The sequence below is a fragment of the Struthio camelus genome, chromosome 19, assembly GCF_040807025.1.
Source record: "Struthio camelus isolate bStrCam1 chromosome 19, bStrCam1.hap1, whole genome shotgun sequence".
NCBI classification, from domain to species: Eukaryota; Metazoa; Chordata; class Aves; order Struthioniformes; family Struthionidae; genus Struthio; species Struthio camelus.
In genome coordinates this window covers 13940042-13962768 of record NC_090960.1, presented here as the reverse complement: position 1 = coordinate 13962768, position 22727 = coordinate 13940042, and the positions used below count along the sequence as shown (strand labels likewise).

Sequence of the window (22727 nt, the reverse complement as noted above, 5' to 3'; positions counted from 1 at the left end):
TGTACAAGATGAAGAAAAACTAAGTAGCTGTCATCCTTCCTCCAGAGCAGCATGCATAAGGATGTTAAATGATGCGGGTACTGAGGTTCCCAGACTGTACTCTCTGGAGCATTGGTCTGTGATGCTGTAAGAGGTGGTCTGCAGTGGTTCTGCAGGTCCTGGAGCACACCTTCCCATGGACTCTGCTGCAGCTCTCCCACCACTGACTTTTCCACACATACTGTGGTGCACCTGATGGCATCACCTCACGTGCCAAGCCGTCACCAGCCAGGATATCCCATGAGAAATCTGGAGGACTAAGTGATCTCTATATTAAAGAAACTTGAGACTCCTTGGTCTAGGCCAGAAGAAGCTCAAACAGATTTCATTTCAGCTGCCTTTTCAAAACCAAATGGACTCTTAACCTTGCTGTTAGTTCTAGTATGTACTGGCAGGATGCATTTCACCACTGAATGTTATTCAAAGCCTATTTAATCAGCGGGAAATTATTTTAATTTCCTGTAATTTTAAACTATATTTTTATACAAGGTTGCAGGGGAATAATGTTCTTTAAACAAGAGGCACTTTTTAATAATGTACCTTTGTGTTGATGTCACTCTGCAATTAAAAGTAGTTTGGAAGAAGCCACTGCTGTTTTCAATGCTTTGGGAAGGAGTGTATGAGAAACAAGATAACTGTTGTAAGAAGTATGATAAATCTTCTGTGAGGATTTTTGATAAGGCTAAACTCTGCCTTGCTGCTGCTGCGTGAGCTCAGCTATGCTGCATGCAATTCCAGGTAAAAAGTGCTAAACATTTTTCTCTTTTCTTTTAGGCAAGAAACTCGGTTATACGTTTAACAACAGGAATTTCCACAATGTTTCCCTTGGACAAGGTCAAGAGGTGGTTGCAGAACAAGCTCTAGATCTGGCTGCAAAGGAGGGTCACTGGGTTATCCTGCAGGTACGGTGCCTTTGGAAATATGCTGTAATTCTCCCAGGTTACTTGATGCTGATCAAATTAGTGAGAGCAGGATATCATTCTTTTCTGATGGGAGATGGGACAATGTGTTATCTGCATGTTCAACATCAACACTTTCTGTCTCTTGCTGCTGTCTCCCTCTTTCATAGGACTCAGTCTTCCTGGTTTTCTTGCTCTTAGAGCTCTCTGTACATATGTAGTTGTAGGGAGTCGTCTGAGGAAAGGTTGTTCTACACCTGCCCGTGCTTTTCTCTGCTCTGTGAATAAGTGAAGGGCTTTGTTCTTTCTATCACTAAAAATTTGTTAAGTATTTAAATAAGTGCCTGAGTATGTGCCTGATGCTATAGTAAATTCAGAGGCCATCTACAGTAGTGCTGATTCTTTTATGATGGAACATCCCAAAAGGTAAATGTGTGATGCTCTCATGACTTGGCAAAATGTTTCCAAGTCTTTCAAAGTATGAGGAAAACTCTTGCCTTGTCAAGTGCTTTCAGAAGTCACTTATTCAGTGAGTGCCTCAGTTTTCTTATTTGCTTTTACTGATGACAACTCTAATTACAGGTTGCTGAGAATCCCTCTGATTTCCTTGATGTGGGTTTCATAGGCATTTATTATCACTGAGTTGTTTGGATATGGATTAGATTAAGACAGTGCTTGCAGTCTTGATCTGAGCCTAATCAGGGCCTGGTTTTGTATTTAAATTAAATGGCATTGCTATTATGTTCTTCCTTCTTACTGTTGTTGCAAGCTCCATCTCAGGTAGACAACATCTAAGCTTTTTCAAGAATTCTTAAAACAGATAGCTGCAATACTGTCATTTGCCTGTGAGATGGTGAAGAAGAAAATATGCAGCCTTTTGAAATGTTCTCTATTCAGTAATGCAAAATAAAGGTTTTTCTTCTATAATTGGGGTTAGTACCTGTAAAGGATCTGTTAATAACATCAGCTTACATGTCTGTTGCTTCAGTACAGATGAGTAATGTGACATGAAAGTATTTTTATTTCATCCATTAACATCTTCTCTGGTAGCCAAAGCAATCAGTAAGGTATCTCAGTGGACAATGAAAGTTAAATCAGAAGAGCTGCAGAAATGAAATTTATATGAAAGAATGATTTTGATGGTCGATGTAACTAGTTTTCCAGCAACACCTGCCAAGTGTGACTATCTCCACTGGCACAGAACAGGCAGGTTCCCCAGTGAGTTAGAGTGGAGTTTAATTCAGCTGGCTGCTGGCAGTTTTTGATGCAAATGGCACAGGGGTAAACTCAGTGGTCACAGCAGTGGCTGCCAGATGCCAGTATTAGGACTTATTACAGTCAGTTAGTAGTCTAGGATTTTCTCTGCTGTAGTCACGAAACTGATAAAACTTTATACAAATAAATATTATATGTCCATGTTATGCATGATTTAGAAGAAAGCAGTATAGACCAGGCTAAGTTTCAAAGCAGAGATCATAGCTCTCTCTTCCTTTGTTTTTACAGTGATAGACCTTCTGAGCAATCCAGGTAGTTAGGGTCCTACAAGGAGCTAGTTTTGTGCTTCAGTAGCACTTCACCCTCCGGACAGACTTGGAAACATCAAATGTGATGTTTGAGGTAGTCAGTTCCATTTCTCTCAATCCAGTTTCAGCATTTAGTTTCTCAGGCACATGGAATGACAACAGTTCTTATTGGAACAGTTAAGAAGTCCTTATTGCATTACATAAGCAAGATCCCTGTCTTTGTGTCAGGAAGGGGCTGCTCTATGTCCGATTCCTTCTGAAATGTGTTGACCTCCTAATGTCCCTTTCTGAAAAGAAACCAACACTGTAGGGGGCAAGTTAAGGAAAGCAGTATCCATAGCTCCCTAGGGAACTTGAAAGCTTTTTGCCTCACACTGAAAATCAAGATGGTCATTTTACAAGACGGAAAAGCAGGAAACTCCTGGTCACTCGTTCCTATGGAAAGATGAGACTCACTCTGGCAGTGTGTGACCAATTTAGATTCTTGCTTCTCTAGCACCAGCGTTATCACATGCCTTGCAGCTTCAGCTTCTCTGAGCTCCAGTCCCTTGCAAAAGCAGTACCTGCACTCATCCTATTTGATGACATAGATCATGAGAGAGTAAAGACCATGAATAAAAATTATTCTCTAAAAGTACAGAAGGTCCATCTACAAAATAGGAACCCCTCCATGGCAAAAGTGCACTTGGCTGAAGGAGAATGTGTTACATGAGAGCCACAGAGAAGAACCACAGTACAAGCCCAGCAGCTGTTCTTTTCCAAGTTGTTTATTGACTTTAAAGAGTTGAGGCTGATCTTTAAGCTCCAGCAAAATCCATTTAATGTCAACTTCAGCCTCTGGGTCTCCTTAGAAATGGTTCATAGATTTGGAGGGGTTTCAAATGTATTTTTCTGGTCTTAACAAGGGCATGAGATTTACATCTGGTACCTTCACCTTAGATGGGGACAGCCTATAACCACTTGCACTGAGTTTCCAACATCATCTGTCAAATGTCGTTTGAAGTATTCATACAATTGGTGGAGGGTGTTCTGCTGAGGAGAGAGGGTAATGAAATGCGCAATGGATAATTGTATTGGAATAGACAATTAAATTACACTATGAAGTCTGAAGAAATCTTTGGATTTGTTTTTATCTATTTATATTTTTGCATGAACACAAAATCACATTTTTCTCAAGATCTTTTTCATTGGCAGGAGAATTTAGGCCCTGGCCTTCAGAAAAATCCTATTTTTTGCAACTGTACTGTCTACAGTTTTAAGTAGAAAATTTAAAGAGAAGGTATGTTTGCTGAGAGGCTTTCAAAATGCATAATGGGTGGCTGTAGTATTGGCCTACAGATCACCAGCATGTGAAACCAGGGCTTTTTCAAACAGTGACCATGGACAACATGTTTCCCTACAGACTGGATCATAGGGTCTGTGAAGCTGCTACACAAAACCTGACTTACACATTAATTGATCATTACAAGAGAGAAGCTGCAGAAAAAGCAGGTACTGAAGCTGTGAAAACAATTTTTAAACATGTATTGAGACTGGGCAGCAACAGTCACATTACTACCAGCTAGCTGGGAGGGCTTAGGTGTGCCGGGGAACCTGAGGAGTGCATGAGGTTGCTGACAGACCCCACTCCTGAAAATGTTTAAGTCCTGTGAATGAAAAAAATCACCTGCACAGAACATCTCCAGGAATCACAACTGCTATACGACCAGTTGCCACCTTCTGCAGAAATCAGAATGTTTTTTGTATTTTGTTGTTTTTTTATTTTTTACTTTTTTATTTTCATATTTACTTTTACTCTCATTACCTCTCATTTCCTTCTCAGTAAAAAGGTTTTTGGGGAGGAAACAGGAAGATTTTTCTTTATGCTGCAACTATCAGTGCAGAGCATTTGACCATTTCAGAATGTCTTAAAGAAAAGAAAATGGAAACACAAACAAGAAAGTCACAGAAGCCAGCCCTTGGCATGTAGGTTTCAACCTTGACAAATTGACATCTTCTGCGTAAGGAAAGATCTGTCAGAAATGTCTTGGCCAGTTTTACTGTGGTCCGCTTGTGCCATAGCTCTCTGCTAGTCCCCAGCAGGCAGCAGCCTGCAATTGATTGGTCTCTGATTGGATCACACATGAAGGACTGCTCTTCAAATGGTTTTCATTTCCCTAAGAAACAAACTGAGATATAAAATAAGAACGGGAAGTGGCTTTTATATCAGTTTTTTTCAAACATAGGATCTCTCTGCTTTGGCACCCTAAAAATTCATGGAACACAGCAGAAAAAATACAAATGCGAATGAATGCACATATTAATATGCTATTTTCCAGAGCAGAAGAAATTTTAAACAGTTTTTTTGGGAATCTCTTTGATAAGGTTTGGAGAAATGCAAGTTCTATGATGTCACAAGCGGTGAGATAGTCTGAAGGTCATTAAATGAGAAAATGGGTTCCCTTTTCAAGAGTTTCCAAATGATATATATTCCTTCTGCCCTGAGCAAAAAGGAACTTTCTGAATGAAAATCACTTCCCACCCTGTTTGTTTACACAGGCACTTTTCTGTGAGATGGATATACAGAGCCACAATATGAGCATTCTTAGGAGGGGCATTTCTTACCAGTTTAAGTGCAGAGACCTGGAGATCCTGGGGAATCACACAAGGCACATTCAAGCAGGAGGAGAATTGGCAGTTGGACTGAATATTTATTTAGCTTGTTCTCTCTCTTGCATTTCCCTGAAATATGTGAGGGACACCTAGCAGCTACAGCAGCACGACCTCCTGGTAGAAGCATGCAATGTGGCAATCCCAACTATTTAAACTACCTTGTGATTTCAGCATCTAAGTTCTGCAGCATGGTCTGATGGGGCTTTCCAGGGCCCAACATTTTGGGCCTCCTGTTGGATCCTCTGTATTTCCTCCCCTCCACAGCTGTCTCTTTGAGGATGGACTGCTAGAAAAGTGGTCCTAATTGAGGCATTATCCTAGGACAGGATAACAGGGGAACACAGTGCAGTATGCCCTTAGTGTATTGCATATGCATGAAGTTGCACACACACTCCAGGCACCACCGTTCTCTCCATAGCTTTCCATTCACTTCAAGGGATGGAATTCAATTTTAAAAGGGATGTAGAGATAATTGTCAGGTCGTCACTTGTGATTTGTTCTGTAACCTTGGAGGTAGGGGGCAGCCAGGTATCACTGCTAGGAGGTAGACTGTGTATCTGCAGCTGATTTTTTAAGGAGGCTTCCTGGTGTGAAGATCTTCCCATCTTTTGTAAAAACCCTCTGCACAACTGAGTAATCTCTCACCTTCCATGGTGCAACTGGGTGGAAGATAAGTCCTGCTGTCAACCTTTAAGCCCAGCAGACAGGCCTGTGCCATTTCTGCAACAGCATGCTTGTTGTGACTCTCCAGTCCCTGCCTGGAGAATTTTGGCTGTGAGAGTCTCAGTGCCAGCTCTCCTCAGAAGCTGAAAGACTTACTGTCCTTGAAGGCTGGCTGTTTGAAACGTGCACACAAACATACTCTTCTTGAAAACAAGATTTATTAAAAGTAGAAGAAAAATCAGATCAAAGAAAGAGCTTAACGTGCTCAACTCAAATGGCCAGATAATCTGTATTCCAGAATATTTAAGTACTAGTAAAAGAACCTGCAAGTCCATTGCAAGCCTTTGTAATGAATCTGTTGAATCAGAGGGTGCTATCTGATTAGAGAATAACAATATTCTCTAGCATATGTATTTAAAACAGGGAAAAAGTATTGGAGTAAATTAATTAGTCTAAATTCAATAGTATGCAAAGTTTCAGAACAAATTTTGAAGAACAAAATAAGTAAAGATATGAAGGTGAAGGGATTAAACATAACAGGAATTTACTAAAGATAGATAATGCCATCCAACTGATACTTCCCATTGTGAAGGTAACTGAAGTTTTAGAGGAAATACAGCAGCTCTAATTGATGTGGACTGTATTAAAGCCACAGAGGCAGTGCCACACAGAAATGGGAAGCTGGAGAAGCTGAATGTTGCTTGCAGAATTTCTGAAGAGCAGTCATGAGGCCAGTCTTAAGAAATGACCTTGCCTCCCAAAAAATGTGCATGTGCTACTGGCTTTGCACTGACATGTTATTAGGAGAGGTGGCATTGATACAGAGGAAGATTGAAATGGGATACAGGAAGGCTGCAGAAGCCTATAGGGCTGCAGTAGTAGAAATGGGACGAAATTTAATAGTGCAGAGTACAAGGTCATGTACTCAGGACTAATAGCAAAGGGAAGAAAGGCTTTTTAAGGTAGAAGACAATACTGCCACATAAACAGCAGGTATGGGCTGGAAGTGGAAAGCTCTCTGGATGCCTGAGGAATAAAGTCCTAGAACAGCCTCCCCAGAGGTGTGGCAAAGCCCTAACTGTTTTTAAGATGATGTTTAACAGCTTTGTGGGTGGAGTCTTGGCATGGTTGTTATATGTCTTATTTCCTATTTTCCCTGCTGTCCTGGTTTTGTAGACACTTAACATCATAGTGTGTGATTCTGTAAATGAAAGAAAATAGATAACGCTAACGTAGGAATTCAGAGGAGAGATAGCAGTGCAAACGTTAAGTAAGGTAGGGGCAGAATAAACACTGTTTAAATCATAACTGTAGGTTGTAAGCTGGGTTCCTATCAATAGCTGCGGGCACCTACAGAATGAATCATATCATCTGCCTTACATACTTGTCCTGCATAGGAAGTATTCTTGCTGAAGGAGCTTCTGTTCTGGAAGCCAAGATGACCAGCTAACTCCACCTGAAGCTTGGACAGAAAAATCTCTTGCCTAGGGTATCCATCTAGATAGCATGTCCTATCACACCTTCTTATTTGCCTTGATAGGGGTCATATCTAGCTTCACTGAAGAATTTGAGGTCTGCCTGCAGTTGCAGGGCATGATCTCATTGGGATCACAGAGACATGGCTCAAATGACTGGAGTGCTGCCATGAATGGATATAGGCTCTTTAGGAAGGACAGGCTGGGAAAGCAAGGAGGGAGAGAAGTTCTTTATGTGAAAGAGCTCTGCCTGAGAGAGATGATGAGCCAGTTGAGAGCATATATGTTAGGATTAGGGGGCAGACCAACACCATTGACTTTGTGGTGAGGGTGTGCTACAGACCACAGGATCAGGAAGAAGAAGTATATGTGGCCTTCTTCAGACAACCAGAAGTCGTCTCATGTTTGTGGGTCTTGGTCCTCATGGGGACCTTTAACTACCCCGATAGCTGCTGGGCAGACAGCACAGCAGGGCACATGCAGTCCAGGAGGTTTCTGCAGTGCACTGATGATAACTGGCTCACACAGGTGATCAAAGAGACAATGATAAGAGGTGCACTACTGGACAAGGAGGACACACACAAACAAGGAAGGCCGGGCCAGGGATGTGAAGGTTGGCTGCAGCCTTGGCTGCAGTGACCAGGAGGTGGTGGATTTCAGGATCCCAAGAGGAAGGAACAACGCAAATAGGAAGTTTGCAGCCCTGGACTTGAGGAAAGCAGCCTTTGGGCTGTTCAGGGAGCTGTGTGGAAGAATGCCATAGGAGCACATCCTGGAGAACAACCTGGATCCCATAGAGGGGGTCTAGGAGAGCTGGGTGATTTTCAAAGATCACCTGCTCCAAGCTCAGGAGTGGTCCATCCAGACATGCAGGAAGTCAAGCAAGCATGGCATGAGGCCTGCACGGATGAACCAGGAGCTCCTGACCCAACTCAAACGTAAAAAGGAAGCATACAAGAGGCAGGACACAGGCCAGGTGACCTGGGAGGAATATAGAGACACTGCCCAAGTGTGCAGGGATGGGGTTAAGAAAGCCAAAGTCCATGTGGAGTTGAATCTGGGCAAGGGACATAAAGGGCAACAAGAAAGGCTTCTACAGTTATATATCAGCAGCCAAAGAAAGACTAGGGAAAACATAGCCCACTGCGGAATGGGGCAGGAGACCTGACGAAAAAAGGACATGGAAAAGTTCAAAGTACACCATGCCTTCTTTATCTCGGTCTGTACTGATAAGGTTCACCTTCAGCAGTCCAAGGACTCTGAGGTCTGTAGAAAAGGCTGGAGCAAGGAAGACTTACCCTCGCAGGTAAGTGGAAGAGGATCAGCGTAGGGAACATTTAAATAAACTGCACATACCCAGGTCTATGGGACCTGATGGGATACACCCACAAGAGCTGATGGACCTGGACAACATCATTGCGAGGTATCTCTTGATTATCTCTGACAGGTCATGAGGATAAGGGGAAGTTGCTGAGGACTGGAAGAAAGTAAATATCACTTTGGTCTTCAAGATGGGCAGGAAGGAAAATCCAGGGAATTACAGGCCAATAACCCTCACCATAATCCCTAAAAAGGTGATGGAGCAAATAATCCTGGAACCCATTTCCAAACATAGGAGGGACAAGAGAGTGATTGGGAATAGTTACCATGGATTCATGAAAGGGAAATCCTGTTTGACCAACCTTATAGCCTTCTGTGATTAGATGACTGGCTTGGTGGATGAGGGGACAGCAGTGGATGTTGTTTATCTCAACTTCAGTAAGGCTTTTGACAGTCTCTCATAACATCCTCATAGACAAGCTGATGAAGTACGGGCTAGATAAATAATTAGTGAGGTGAATTGATAACCAGCTGAAAAGCCAGGCTCAGAAGGTTGTGATCAGCAGCACAAAGTCCAGCTGGAGATCGTTCACTTGTGGTGTGCCTGAGGGAGTCAGTACTGCATCCGATACTGTTTAACACCTTCATTAATGACCTGGATGATGGAACTGAATGCACCCACAGCAAGTTTGCAGATGATACAGTACGGGGAAGAGTGGTTGACAGACTACGTGGTTGTGCTGGCATTCAGAGGGAGCTTGACAGGCTGGAGAAAGGGGCTGACAGGAGTGTTGTGAAGTTCAATAGAGGAAAGTGCAAAGTCCTGCATCTGTGGAAGAATAACCCCATGCACCAGTACAAGCTGGGGGCCAACTGTCTGGAAAGCAGCTTTGCAGAAAAGGACCTGGTGGTCCAAGTGGACAGCAAGTTTGATATGAACCAGCAGTGCACCCTGCAGCAAAGAAGGCCAAGAGTATCCTGGGCTGCATTAGGAAGAACCTTGCCTGGAGGTCAAGGGAGGACATCCTTCTCCTCTACTCAACGCTGGACTGCAGATATGATCTCCCACAGTGCTGAGTAGAGGTGAAGGAGTGAGTCCAGCAAAGGGCCATAAAGATGATTAAAGGACTGGAATATCTGTCATAACTGCAGAGGCTGAGAGAGCTGGGATTGTTTGGTCTGCAGAAGAGATGGCTCAGAGTGGTCTATCCATGTGTATAAATTCATGATGGGGGGAAGTAAAGGAGCTGGAGCCAAACTCTTCTCAGTGGTGCCCAGTGACAGGCCAAGAGGCCATGGGCACAAGCTGAAATACAGGAAATTCCATTCAAACTGAAGAGAAAGGTTTGTGGGTTTTTTTTTTTTTTTTTTTTTTCACTGTGGGCTTGTTGAATACTGGAAGAGGTTGCCCAGAGAGGTTGTGGAGTCTCCATTCTTGGAGATATTCAACACCTGACTGGACCTAGTCCTGAGCAACCTGCCCAACGTGACCCTGGTTTGAGCAAGAGGGTTGGACTAGATGATCTTCAGAGGTCCTTTACAACCTCAGTGAGTCAGTGATTTTGTGCTCTTTCACCTTCCCATTGCAAAGCAGTCACAAAGTTAGCTTTTCTGATGCATACAGTTTCCTTTATATAGAAAGAAAAGACCCTTGCATAGCAGGAGTACTGAGCTATGTGACAGCATGAACTGTCTGCTGTGTTTCCCTCTCTGTCCATACTCCAAAGCTTTTTTTTAAGCCCAGGGACCATCACAATCACCAAGCAATGTTCATCAGCCTAATGGCAGAAAAAGTGAAAGCTGTTTACATGCTTACAGCTGTCAATCTGGATAAACAGATGCAGGGAAGAGTTCAGACATTAGATATTCCCAATTTAATTGTAATCTTCATCCATTAGCCAAAAAGTCACTTCCCTCACTTCATGAACAAGTTAATTTAATTCTTGAGCATCCTTTGATTTTCCTAGGTTGCTGCTTCGCTGAGCCAGATTCATGTTCTGAATTGAATAACAGTGAACATCCAGACCAAAACCATATGAAATCTAGATGTTTATGGAGCACTTACTGCATCTTAAACACACTGGAGCCTTTTTCTGTGTACTTCACAACTAGTCTTACCTACAAGCAAAAGAGATGTGCTCTCCACCATGAGATACATTGTCCTCTCTAGGCAGGCACACACACAGATTGGGCAGTAAGTCTCTGCTTCAGTAAAGAAGAAACTACTTTTCCTTCCAGGCAGAGTATCTTTTCCTTCCTAGGGGGCATGTGAAACAAAAAGTACCCTCTCCATCTCTAGCTTTTGGTTCATGATTTTTGGACAGAAACTCTGATGTAGAACGTATTGGATATCAGACAGCTTTTTTCCCTGCTGCTCAAGTTCCAACAGCTATTGCCAAGCTTTTCAAATTGCATATCCACTTACAGTCCAGCAATTAATCCAAATTTGGATCTGGGAAGGAGTTAAGTTTCTACTGGACTTGCAATGCCTTTATAACTACAGCAGATCCAGCTGAATCATAAAACTACCGGGGAAACCTCTGTCTTAAGAGCTGCAGAACTTATGGTGGGTTGAAACAACACTGTAGTAGGAGTCTTCCTGGAAATCAAGTTTACTTTCTTCCATTTCTTGAGAATAATCAAAGCAATTGCCTTCTGGTGTGCATTTGTGAAGGTTGGGGACAGCCTTGGCTGCAGCAACCATGAGATGGTGGAGTTCAGGATTTTATGAGCAGTTCAGGATCCTACGAGGAGGGAGCAGGGCAATAAGTAGGATCGCAAACCTGCACTTCAGGAGAGCTAACTTTAGCCTCTTCAGGGACCTGCTTAGGAGAATCTCATGGGGTAGAGCCCCAGAAGGAAGAGGGGTCCAAGAAAGCTGGTTAATATTCAAGCATCACCTCCTCCAAGCTCAAGAACAGTGCATCCCTCTGAGGAAGAAGTCCAGCAAAGCAGGCAGGAGACCTGCATGGATGAGCAAGGAACTCCTGGCAACAGAAGAAGGAAGTGTACAGAATGTGGAAAAGGGGACAGGCCACTCGGGAGGAATACAGGGATGTTGTCAGAGCGTGCAGGGATGTGACGAGGAAGGCTAAGGCCCATTTGGAATTACACCTGGCAAGGGATGTCAAGGACAACAAGAAGGGGTTCTTCAAGTACATCACTAGCAAAAGGAAGACTAGGGAAAACGTGGGCCCGCTGCTGAATGGGGCGGGTGCCCTGGTGACAAAGGATACAGAGAAGGCAGAGCTGCTGAATGCTTTCTTTGCTTCCGTCTTCACTGCTAAGGCCAGTCCTCAGGAATTCCAGACCCTGGGGACAAGAGAGGAAGGCTGGAGAAAGGAAGACTCTCCCTTGGTCGAGGAGGATCGGGCTGGAGATCATTTGTCCAGACTTGACATCCACAAATCCATGGGCCCCGATGGGATGCACCTGTGAGTACTGAGGGAGCTGGCGGATGTTATCACTAGGCCACTCTCCATCATCTTGGCAAGGTCCTGGAGATCAGGAGAGGTGCCTGAGGCCTGGAAGAAAGCCAATGTCACCCCAGTCTTCAAACAGGGCAAGAAGGAGGAGCCAGGGAACTACAGGCCTCTCAGCCTCACCTCCAGCCCTGGAAAGGTGATGGAACAGCTCCTCCTGGAGGTCTTCACTAAGCATCTGGAGGACAAGAAGGTGACCAGGAGTAGTCAGCACGCCTTCACCAAAGGGAAATCATGCTGGACCTACCTGATAGCCTTTTATGACAGGATGACTGGCTGGGTAGACGAGGGCAGAGCAGTGGATGTTGTCTTCCTGGACTTCAGCAAGGCTTTGGACACTGTCTCCCACCACATCCTCCTAGGTAAGCTCAGGAAGTGTGGGCTAGGTGAGTGGACAGTGTATAGTGGACTGAGAACTGGCTGGATGGCCGAGCTCCGAGGGTTGTGGTGAATGGCGCAGAGTCAAGTTGGAGGCCTGTGGCTAGCGGTGTCCCCCAGGGGTCAGTCCTGGCTCCAGTCTTGTCCAATGTATTCCTCCATGGCCTGGAGGAAGGGACAGAGGGCACCCTCAGCAAGTTTGCTGATGATACTGAACTGGGGGGAGAGGCTAGTACACACCAGAGGGCTCACCTGGAGGACTGTGTCCACTTCTGCGCTCCCCAGGACAAGAGAGACATGGCACTCCTGGAGAGAGTCCAGCGGAGGGCTACGAAGATGATTAGAGGAGTGGAGCACCTCACCTCTGAAGAAAGGCTGCGAGAGCTGGGCCTGTTGAGCCTGGAGAAGAGAAGACTGAGAGGTGATTTCATCAATGTTCACAAGTATCTAAAGGTGGGATGTCGAGAGGATGAGGCCAGTCTCTTCTCCGTGGTGCCCAGTGACAGGACAAGAGGCAATGAGCACAAAGTGAAACACAGGCATATTGCTTCCACATTGTCTTTAAAACTTTGGGGACTCCAGATCAAGACAGGAATTCTGCGCTTCACGCTTGTTTGCTCTCTGGCCTGGCAAATCCCTGCAGTCTCACATGCCACTAATGGCTGAACTTGGATTGACGTCCAGAGCTGAACTCTGGACTGTACAGTTCAAGCAGAAGCTGAAGCACTGGAAAGGCAGGAGGAGAGATAAAGGCAAACTCACATGCCTTCTCAAACCTTAAATTGTGCCAGGTTCTGCCTAGATACAAGCATATCCATATGATCCTCCATTCTTCTACTGGCAAATTTGATCAGAAGGAAAAAATATATTCTTGACAGAGGCCAAACAGGGACCCGGGCTAGCTGCTTCCATTGCAGAAATGGTTTCAGGGCATCTCTTCAGGGGAGTTAAAGATTTGTCTCCATCTCTTCCCTGAATGTCCTCTCGTGTCTGACCATGGACTGCTGAGTCCAGCTGATCCTTCATCACTCCTGGGTCCTACTAGCCTCTCTTTAGACCCTCCATCATGCTCCATTCACTTGATCATTCTCCACTTACTCTCTTTGCTTATTTGTCTTTGCACCTGAAGTTTTCCCTCCTGTCCGTCGTCATCCGGAGGCAATGTCTGTACTTGTCAGTTAAACGGTGCCAGGAGACATTCCTTGTGCTGGACTTTGACTGTCTGTCCTGTCTCATTGTCAACACCGGTCCTGGTCCTGGTTTTGGACCAAGATGACCGGCTCTCTCCTTGACAGTTCAGGACTGACTATAGGCCAAACATCACTGCCAACAGACAGCTCACATACGACCCAGAGGGTTTTGGAGGGTAAAACAGATCAGTCATGTAGAACGAGGCTGTTCTGAGCCAGTTTCCCCAGGAACTGTCCCTGGCACATTTCATTTACTTTCATCAACATGCAGGCTTTTAGCACATGTGTGTGCTAAAAGAACGTGCAAAATAAATTATGCTTCATTCCAAACATTGCTGTTAAAAACAATCAATCAGAGGCCTGCAGTACTGCATTGGTACAGGCCCAGCCAAGATCCCGCATGCTTCGTTAGGTGTGTAGCTTCCTCTGATATCTCTGCTAGCTTGACTCAGTGTTACCAGTACATCTATAGCTAGATCAGAACTGCTTCTGTGTCTATATAGTCATGAAATCGCACCATAAATTGCAAGTGAGACACGTTCTGCAAAGGGTGGAAATAAATGGATAGTTCCGATTGATTGAAGAAAAAAGCTAAGAGTAGTGCCATTGTGTTCTTCATTGCATATTTTTTTACTAACACTGTGACTAAGAGGGTGATGGAACAGCTCCTCCTGGAGGTCGTCACTAGGCATGTGGAGGACAAGAAGGTGACTGGGAGTGGTCAGCATGGATTCACCAAAGGGAAATCATGCTTGACCAACCTGATAGCCTTCTAGGATGGAATGACTGGCTGGGTAGATGAGGGGAGAGCAGTGGAAGAATAGAGAAGTGATGGTGTGTGCAGATGACACGTAGCTATTTAGTTTGGCCGAGCCCAAGTAAGATGGTGGGGAACGTCATAGGGCCCAGCGACATGAGGAGTGGACGCACAGCATGTTCAGAGGTGAGACCGAAGGGCAGCAAATTAACTGAACTCACTCTTAGGTGCTCTAATCCTCCCCACTGGCTGTGGGTGAAGCGGCGTGGCAAAGGTTAAGGGCTTCTGGAACTGCTCAGATCATGCTGATTCTGGAAGGACCTAGCATGTGTTCTTCCCTATCAACTGTGACCCGTGGACTGAGGGTTGAAAGAGACTTAGGGAACCACTGCCAACCACCTCACAAAGGTGTGACTGTGATGTGCGCCTTGCTGCCTGCCAAGTCGGGCACCTTTGGTCAACTGGCTGCACGTAGCTCAAGCTGGCCTCTTACAGTTAGGCAAACACACACGCTTAAAGATGCACCCTTTTCTGGTGCTTCTGGGATTGCCTCTCTCTGTGCCAAGATAGTTCCAGGGCAGCTTGTTGCTCGGATGTAGCTTGACCTCATAAACGCATAAGTAAGAGGTGGTAGTTTTGAAGTTGAGGGTTTATGCTTGCTTATGGATTTAGGTCTTTGAGTTGCCTATGGTGGTATTCACATGATCATAGGGCTGGCTGAGGAAGGATGGAGCCGAGCTGTTGCTGAGTGTGTGGCATCTTCTCATGTGATGAAACCTTGCACCACATTTGAGAGTCGGTATGGCCAAGGGAATAGACTCCCCACAATGCCCTCCCTCCCCCCTCCCCCCGTTGTTTTTTATAGCCCTCCGTGAGACAGTGATTTTAGAATGCAGCAGCTCTCTCTGGATTGTCAAGCCTGGCTCTCAGATTCACTGTAAAATCAGTTACTATTTTCTGAGAGCATGTCATAACAGATTGAGATTGAGACCTTGTAAAACCAACTAATTGTCATTGTTGTAGGAGGTGATCTGTGATAAATCTGGAGGAAGGCCACTCTCAGGAAAGTGAAGTGTCTCCAGTTGCTATTAGCAAAGGGAATGCATTGTGAAGTGTGCTGGTTTATATGTGGTGCTATTTTTGATGGTTTCCATAGCAACGCTTGCATCCTGTGATATATGTTCTACCTTGTGAAGTACAAAAGCACAGAGGGGCTTGGAAGTGAATTCCCAAACAAAACCTCTGGTGCTCCCATGTTCCTGCATATGCACCCTAACCCAGCCATTCCCACAGACCCTCATCCTCTGGTACCCTGTTCTTGCTCACTTGTACTCCATAATGCAAAGTGGAGAAATAACACAGGACAAGATACTGTGGTAACCCTCAGTGTGCCTGCAAATATATTTTAGCTTTTTTTTTTTTTTTACCCTGCTTTCAGCTCTGTGATTTTATCAGGCCATAGCCGCACCTGCGTGGCTCTGGCCATCTTTCCATTCATAAAATAAGGTAATGTGCCTGTGAATTTGAGACAGTTGTCCGTGTCTCCCCATAGCCTTGACTAAGACAGGAGCTGTAAAAAAGCCGATGTGTTAGGGGATTGTCTTTTACTGCTAGCTTGTATGTCTGTATAGATGCACTTATCCAACAGCTTTTTCATAGATCTCAAAATCTGGCTGAGAAAAACACAATCAAGCCATGAATTATGTTTCTCTGTCCCAGGTAAATGTATCTTCTGGGGGTCTTATGGAATGAAGAGGATGTAAAACTGGTGCAACATAAACTCTACAGTGTGGTTTAGGGAGAGACTTTTGGGGAAGTATTAAGCCCTGAGTCATAGGAAGGTGAACAGGACCCATCTTTCTCATGTAGAAGAACTAAAGGTAACCCATGAGATCATCAGCAGGCATACTTAAATAAAGGTGGTTATTTGATCGACACATAGCTCAGATGTGATTTGTGCTAATGTAGCGTTGTCTGTGTTATGTCGTTATTGATAATTGACATAACGTTCAATTATTGTGACCACATATGTTGTCATTAGTCATGTTCTGTCAAGTCGTGTTATCTAACTGCTGAGAATTACTTCCAAAGCAAAGCTTTCTTCAAACCTGTGAATCCTTTTCACAGCAGCTCAGTCCTTTTAATATAGAACTTACTTTGTTTGAGCCTTATGCTTATTTATGTCTGTTTTTTGCAGACATGTCATTTGATCAAACCATGAATTCTTAGTGTCAACCTGTACTTCACTGCAAATATTATTTTCCTTTCCTTCTATCACGAAAGGATAATGTATAAATGCACTTGATTATCATTAGATTAGAAATATTCTGAGTTGACTGTTAGAAGGTAGTGATGTTGACAATTAGTGAACATTGATGTCATGTCAGCACAAGTTAAAGCAGTTATTTTTCAGCCATCTAAAACCCCAAAAACAGACATAGGAAGAAAATACTAATTAAAAATGAAATTACTTATGGTCAGGTACATAGACTATGATTAATCAGACATAACTGATTATTTAATGCACCATTTTTCTTTTGTTATTACATTGAGATGTTTCCCTGAACTACCAAATCTCTGTGGCTGTTTGAAACATTTTGGTTATATGTTTCTGTCCACTACTGTTTTATTATTGGACTAGTGCTTTTTGAGTGAGTTGATTGCCTGCACCCTAGGGATTACCTTGTCTCTTGAAATCCTGAATCTGTCAGGCAAGCACTGGTGCATTAACGGTCAGTTATAATTGCTATCTGTTGATCTTCTCACAGTTATAGTTTACAACAGAACGACTCTTCCCACTTCCCCCCAGAACATGATCCCTTTATAACATGATTCTTTTGTTCAGGCATCTCCTACTTGTCTACCCCCACACACCCCAAGCTCAACTTAATATACGCACATTCCAAATCCTTTCAGGGAAGGAGACGGATTTTATGAAGTTCTAAACAAGAAATGTTGTTCCTGGTCGTGCGAATCAGATCTGAGGCAACAGGGCTGCAGGGTGCAAGGTATTCATGGCCTCTCCCAACACTCACTCTCTTTTCTCACGTTTCTAGAACAGCTTTCTCCTCATAGACTGATGCTTGACCTCAGGCAGGAGTCCCCTAGCAATTTTTTTGACCTTGGGCAAAAAGCTAGGCCTATAAAATGTGTGCGTAAGAGGGCAAAATTGAAGCTACCAAGTTGCAGAGAGGTTGGTACTTGCATTTTAAAGGTGGACGTCTTAGGCAAGGTGGCACAGGTACTTTTCCTGAGTTCTCGGTGCACTTTGTAACCAACCCTACAGAACATAAAATTTGGAAATAGTTAAGTGCACATGTTTAAAAGGCATTAGTCTCAAAAATGTAGCTGCACACTTGCTCGTCTTTTTTCTGATGTTCCTGAAACCAGTGAGAGCAATGTATCTCCCCTACTAGGATGTTTCTGAAGCACCACTGAATGGGGGAACTTTAAAACCAATGTGATGCGGTCATCACAGCCTCCTTTTCTAGGCAAGGTAGAGAGCTAGGCACTTTCAGGCAGTGACTTATCTGATTTATTGCAGACATCTGCTTTGCCCACCTTCTCCACGACTCTCAGAAGAGATGGGATGACTAGTTCAGCTGCAGACATCTGTGCTCAGACGTATCTGTTTGGTCTGATGGATTCCACATAATCCTTTATACCTATAGGAATATAAGTACCTTTGAAAATTATACAGCTCCAGAGGCATAAAGCAATTGTTAGGCAACGGATTTGTACCAAAGTAATAATCAATAATAGACTTTTGCTTTGTGATACTTGAGAAGTAAATTACTCTCAGGTAAGCCTGCCCACTAGTTGAACGGGTTGTAAAGGCTGGATGGCTGTAGCTGTGGAGTCAGAAGTCGAGTGTACATACATTGCAGTCACTATCAAGAGTCAGTGTCCGCCATGGTAACAACATACATAAGTAGGGTGAAAAAAAAGGATGGCTGAGACACCAAATGTAAATGCTGATCTTTAACAAGATCTTTTATACAAAAGTGAAAGGTGGCACTGCACCCAGGACTTTGCAAGGATGAGACGAGTGTGGAAGGACAGTGACTAGCGCGTAGCAGGGCACTGTTTCTGGATGTGACTAAGTTCTCAATTTCTTCTCTCCTAAGGTAACCCAGGACCTCTGGATAGATGCATCACTGTCTGGTCCTTCCTGCTTCATGTGCCGTTTCTGAATGCTGACCCATCCCTCCAGTGTTTGCAAATATTCCTTATAGTCTCTGAAAGCAGCGGTCACTCTGTCCCAACTCCTGCCTAAAGTATCGCAGCACTTCCTTTTCTGCAGCAGTTCATCTTCTCCAGTTCTGGCTGTGACCTCCCCGTAGCTCTAGAGATACTCAAAACTTCCAGCATAAAAGCTAGAAAGACAGTTTGTGTTCTCATAGGGGAACTCATTTGACATTCTTGTATGATATAAGTCTATAAAAACACTGTGCTGGGGCAGACCAAAAAACTGTCTAGCCCAATACCCTGTCTGTAAGAAGGCAGATCCAGATGCTGAGGAAAAGAGTATATAAACAGGGCAAGCAAGCAATGATGTTTCTCATAGTGAATCTAAGCTCAGCTGCATTCTATAATTCTCTCATCTTCCACAAAACCCTGAGACAATGAGTTCCACAGTTTAATTATGCATCTAATGAAAATGTACTTCCACTTATTCATTCTAAACTTGCAGTCTAATCTTTTCATTTGATTTCCCTACATTCTTATTCTTCTCTCCCTGCCTCCTCCCCAAGCTCCTCTCTCCAAATTGGCAAATCCATGTCTCTTTAGTGTTTTCTTGTATGGAAGCTATAGCCTTTTTGAGATGGAGAAATGAGAACTGCATATTGTATTCAAGATGAAGGTACACTATGTATTTATGGAGTGGCATAATAATGTTTCCAGTTTTATTCTCTGTTCCTTTGCTGACATTTGATTAGTTTAACATTGCTAAGCATTGAATGGTTGTTTGCAGAGAATAACCATAAGGGCTCCAAGATCTCTTCCCTGAGTGGTAATAGCTAATTCTGTACCCATCATTGTTAATATATATAGCTAGGATTGTTTATCTATGTGCATTACTTTGCATCTATCAACACTGAATTTCTTTTGCCATTTCACACAGCTAGTTGCTTAGAATGATGGGATACTTCTGCAGTTCTTTACCATCATGTATTACCATTTATTTTTAATACCTGGAATTACTTTGTATTGTGAGTAATTTTGTCAGCTCTCTATTCATTTGCTTTTTCAAGTGATTTTTGAATATGATGACCAGCTCACACTCCAATAGCAGCTTCTCACCCTCTGTTTCCTGTCTTTTAACTAGTTGTTAGCCTACGAGACCTTCCCTGTTACTTGCTATAGATTAGGTTATTTAAGAAATTTTCAGGACAGAACTTGTCAAAACATTGCCCAAATCAAAGTCCACAGCTTGAAAAGCATTACCCTTGTCCATGTCCTTACTGACTCTTTCTAAAACTCCAGCAGACTTATAAAGTAAGACTTCCCTTGGCTAAAGCAACTTTTCTTGGCTAAAGACATGCTGGTTCCTTTCCATTTCATCAAATATTTACTTAGAAATATTGCCGTCTGAAAGTTAAATATCTGGTTCTGTGTAAGCTGAGAAACACTGAGAAACAGTGCATGGAGGCAATTCCACATTACAGGATTTTTACCTAAAATAAGTCTGGTGAGCTGCCTTCGGGAGATGCCTATCCCTTCCCGGTAACTGTAAAGGGAGTTTATGGTGGCAAGCTCAGATTTGGATGTCCACCTGTTAACAATCCAAACTGGAGTGAGGATTTTAGATTCCCAGTTTACTCTAATTCACACTGTTTGTGTGTTAATTCAGTTGCTTATTACAGTTTCCATCAGTTTGCCTACTACATACCAAGCAGTAATTCAGCACTTCCATGTTTGAGTTTCTTTAGGGTAGATACCATCTGGTTCTAGTAAATTGTTACTGTTAGTTTATCAATTTGTCCTAAAAATCTAAGAGAGTTTTTTCTGATGATTAAGGGATTGGAGCATCTGTCATACAAAAAGAGACTGAGAGAGCTGGGATTGTTTAGCCTGAAGAGGAGATGGCTCAGAGTGGTCTATCCATGTGTATAAATTCATGATGGGGGGAAGTAAAGGAGCTGGAGCCAAACTCTTCTCAGTGGTGCCCAGTGACAGGCCAAGAGGCCATGGGCACAAGCTGAAATACAGGAAATTCCATTCAAACTGAAGAGAAAGGTTTGTGGTTTTTTTTTTTTTTTTTTTTTTTTTTTTTTTACTGTGGGCTTGTTGAATACTGGAAGAGGTTGCCCAGAGAGGTTGTGGAGTCTCCATTCTTGGAGATATTCAACACCTGACTGGACCTAGTCCTGAGCAACCTGCCCAACGTGACCCTACTTGAACAAGAGGGTTGGACTAGCTGATCTCCAGAAGTGCCTTCAACCTAAGCAATTTTGTGAATCTGCCCTTGTGGGGCATGCTATAATGTAAGACCCTTCCCAAGCTCTACAGTGAATACCCAGACAAATAGTGAACTGCTTTGTTATGGCCTTCCCTTTCTTGGGCATTCACTGTACATCTCAATCATCTTTTAGTTTTATAGCCTCTTTAGTAGGTTTTTGGCTTCTGGAATAGGTTTTATTATTAGTTTTTATGGTCTTTAGAAGATTGTTTCTTAAAATCTTTTTTGGCATTAGCACGCATGGATTTTGTGTTTTTTTTCTACTTTTCTCATGTAGATACAATTTCCACTTTTTGAAGAATGTCGTTTCACTCCTAATAGTCTCCATTAGTCTGCTATTTAACCATGACAGTGCCTTTCTGGTCCTTTTTATAGGTGATATATATTTATTCTAAGTCTCTAATATGATTCCTTTATGTAATTTTCTTGCCACCTGCAAGCAGTTTATCTTTTTGGTGGCTCCTTTTAATTTAAGGGTAGCAAGTTCCTTGTCCTATCTTTGAAAGGGATAAATAACCTTCCAGAGTGCCTGTTAACACAGCCAGCTTGGATTACACAACTAACTTTTAAATCAGAGTAGTTTTAGCCCATGAATCCCTGCTCTGTGTTACCTGCTCTTTTCCTAAACTAAGAAAAGCTGTCTTCTTGCCCAGAGACTACAACACTATATAGCACTCTAGCCAAGAAATTGAGGCAAATCTTCATCCATTTCACCATATCTGTATAATTCTGACAGATATGTCTAATCAGTTGCACGAGTAAGCAAATACTTCATGTTAAGGAGTCTTGGTAAAACTGCCTGCTTCACTTTTTTTCCTTACTATCTCTCGCTTACTGATATCGAGGGTCCTCACTCTTATTCTGTTAAAAATGAACAAACATTTTCACTTGAGCTTGACAAATCTGGGAAAACAATGTTACATCATCAGCCATACATTACTGTAGCAAACAGGAGATCAGCCCCAAGAACACAAACAATCCAAGAGCTGCTTCCTTAATTTCTGGTTATTTAACTTGACTATTTTGAATTTTAAAATGTACTTGATGTGCCAGGATATTTGGGGTTGTGAATTACATGGAAGGACTGTTGGGGGAAGTATCAACTGATAGCACCATTAATTTATTTGTGCAATGGATTTGATGCCTGCTCAGTGCAGGTGTAATTGGGGGGTGACTGATGAATCATTATCCTCTTTGTCCTTACCAGAACATCCACTTGGTGGCCAAGTGGCTGAGTTCTCTGGAGAAGAAGCTCGAACAGCACAGTGAGGGCAGCCACCAGCGTTTCCGTGTTTTCCTTAGTGCAGAGCCAGCACCCTTGCCCGACAGCCACATCATTCCCCAGGGCATCCTGGAGAACTCCATCAAAATCACCAATGAGGCACCGACTGGGATGCATGCTAACCTGCATAAAGCCCTTGACAACTTCAACCAGGTAAGAGTGCTAGTGGCGTTCAGTGCTAGCATCACCACACAGGCTGACAGATTGTCTTGGAGCCACTGGATATGTATAAGCAGTGTGACGTTTATGGACGATGCCACTGCCAGGTAGCTAATGTATATATCTCTTTGCATTGTATAGCCTCTAGCTCCGTCAGCCCCTGGGTTTAGCCCTCTTTCCTCTTTCCAAGAGGTGATTTTCCCAAGGAAGGACTCAGGTAATCCTGAATGGCTTCATTCTTCCAAGACGTCACATGATACCTGACCTATGCCTGGCTTAGGGCTTTATTCATCAATTTCAGATTATTAGTAAGGGTTATTTTGTTAAGAAATAAGACTTCTGAATGAAGCCTTTGGGAGACTTTTAGCATGTTTTGACTTGATTTCTGTATCTGTGTCATTACTTTTTGGGTTGGACACTGACGTATTGCATCTAACGCACAAAG

At 43.3% G+C, this 22727-nt stretch overlaps 1 protein-coding gene across 1 annotated transcript in view; it reads left to right on the top strand.

Annotated features, from left to right (window-relative positions):
* DNAH9 (dynein axonemal heavy chain 9) overlaps positions 1 to 22727 on the top strand; it is a 224317-nt gene that overhangs the window by 177425 nt on the left and 24165 nt on the right. The window contains exons 61-62 of the mRNA XM_068913909.1: positions 814 to 941; positions 22049 to 22276. Coding sequence (XP_068770010.1) covers positions 814 to 941; positions 22049 to 22276 — 356 coding nt within the window. The remainder of the gene's footprint in view (positions 1 to 813; positions 942 to 22048; positions 22277 to 22727) is intronic.